This window comes from Triticum aestivum, chromosome 7D (assembly GCF_018294505.1).
Source record: "Triticum aestivum cultivar Chinese Spring chromosome 7D, IWGSC CS RefSeq v2.1, whole genome shotgun sequence".
NCBI classification, from domain to species: Eukaryota; Viridiplantae; Streptophyta; class Magnoliopsida; order Poales; family Poaceae; genus Triticum; species Triticum aestivum.
Genome location: NC_057814.1, coordinates 85134773 through 85136799, shown reverse-complemented (window position 1 = coordinate 85136799; position 2027 = coordinate 85134773). Strand labels below are relative to the sequence as shown.

Sequence of the window (2027 nt, the reverse complement as noted above, 5' to 3'; positions counted from 1 at the left end):
GGGTGTATCGTGGTGCTTCAGTTGTCGATGCAGGCCGTGCACTCAAATTTGTTAATCTCGCCCGCAATGATGGCGTTGGCTACGGACCACTTAAACCCGGTGCTGGCTTCACTATCACCTGCCACACCCTCATGACCCTCACGCCGGGCCAAATGGTGTGGAACGAGGACTACAAGATCAGCTCGGATGAGCTCTGGTCGCTCAACTCTTCTGAGTGTCTCCCTCGTGACATCCTCATGTTCCCTCAAGTGAACATCGACAACCCACACAAAGTGCACTTCCTTATGAGCGATTTTGAATGGGCGCTCAAGAAGATGTGGGTGGTCGTCATTAACATGAAAACCAAGACCGTGGATTCATTCTCTAAATATATCAATGGAAAGGAGGGCCTTGAAACTGACGACGGTGACTTAACCAAAAAAAGGTCCGAAGCACCCATGTCCTTTCTCCCCTGCGAGTTCTCCAAGTTCCTCCAATCCTTGAGTTGATCATCTGTTAAAAAATACAGTTTGTATATAGAACTACCCCTTATGGATATGAATGTGTTAAGTGAATTTAAGCCTGTGTGGCTCATGTTTGTGTAATGGCCGGCCGGAACTGGGGAAGAGGGGATCGATTTCATTCGCAGGCGTTCTTTGCGAATTGCGAAAGCAGAAAGAAATTTGTTAAGAGTGCGTGCGTGAGAATCGTTTTTTTCCTTCCAACCGACCGACCAGCAGTTTAGCACGTACGTACGTACGGTACCGGCGGGGAGGAGATGGAGAAGCTGGCATACATACATGCGACGGAAGTTTCGCGCGAACGTAGCAGCAGACCACAAGTCCTACTCACCAATCCAGCTTAGTAGTGAAGTAACCGATCAGCTGGTCAAACGTTGAAGTGGAAAATACAGGAATTTTCCTACTCATGGTCGTGGGATACTCCACCACACCAACTTAATTATATATACACAGCTAGCTATCTCCTCTTCAACACCAACACATAGCACAACTAGATTACTACTAGAGTTCAGTTCAGACCTTGGATCACACGCGCACACACAAGCTAGTAGTAGAGTACTACAAGATGGCCGGAGGCGGAGAAGAAGAGGCGAAGCTGCTGGGCACGTGGGCGAGCCCGTTCGTCCTGCGAGCGCAGCTTGCGCTCAGCTTCAAGGGCGTGAGCTTCGAGAACGTCAACGAGGACCTCTGCAACAAGAGCGACCTCCTCCTGCGCTCCAACCCCGTGCACAAGGCGGTGCCCGTGCTCATCCACAACGGCAGGCCCGTCTGCGAGTCGCTGGTCATCCTGCAGTACGTCGACGAGGCCTTTGGCGGGCCGCCCCTCCTCCCCGCCGACCCCTACGAACGCGCCATCGCCCGCTTCTGGGCAGCTTTCATCATGGACAAGGTGCTTAATTACCGGATACACGATGCACTACTGTGTAATTACGTTATGGATGATGAAATTCAGTCGAGTCGGAGATGTTAACATATGTATGTTGGCGTCGTACGTGCAGCTGGTGGCGCCATGGCAAAAGGTGTTCACGACTAAGATCGAGGAGGAGAAGGCCGAGTGGATGGAGCAGACGCTGGCGGCGGTGGATGTCCTGGAGGGGGGCCTGAAGGAGTGCTCCAAGGGTGGGAGCTTCTTCGGCGGCGACAACGTCGGGTACGTTGACGTCGTGCTGGGTGGGGCTGTGCCGTGGATCTATGGGACGGAGGCGCTCTGCGGTACGAGGCTCTTCGATACCAGTAGGGTCCCGCTCCTGGCAGCGTGGTTGGAGCGCTTCGGCGCGCTGGACGTGGCCAAGGCTGTCATGGCGGACGTCCCGACGAGGCTGGTCGAGCTCGCCAAGATGAAGCGGGCGGAGGCCGCGGCCGCAGCCGCGGCCGGAGCAGCAGCATCATTGCCATTTGATTGTTAACACCTGAAGAAAGATAAATAATTGGATGATTGTTTGTTGTAAAATAAATAATATGATATATTTGTACTGTAATTCACTCTTTATTTTGGTAATTTCTTTGACTCTATCCTATTTCAGTCAA

At 52.4% G+C, this 2027-nt stretch overlaps 1 protein-coding gene across 1 annotated transcript; it reads left to right on the top strand.

The window, feature by feature from the left end:
- Positions 1–849: 849 nt before the first annotated feature.
- LOC123168278 (probable glutathione S-transferase GSTU6) lies at positions 850–2027 on the top strand. Its single transcript, XM_044586151.1, has 2 exons — positions 850–1389; positions 1499–2027. Exons 1-2 carry the CDS (start codon positions 1066–1068, stop codon positions 1904–1906), a joined length of 732 nt encoding a protein of 243 aa, XP_044442086.1. The 5' UTR covers positions 850–1065; the 3' UTR covers positions 1907–2027.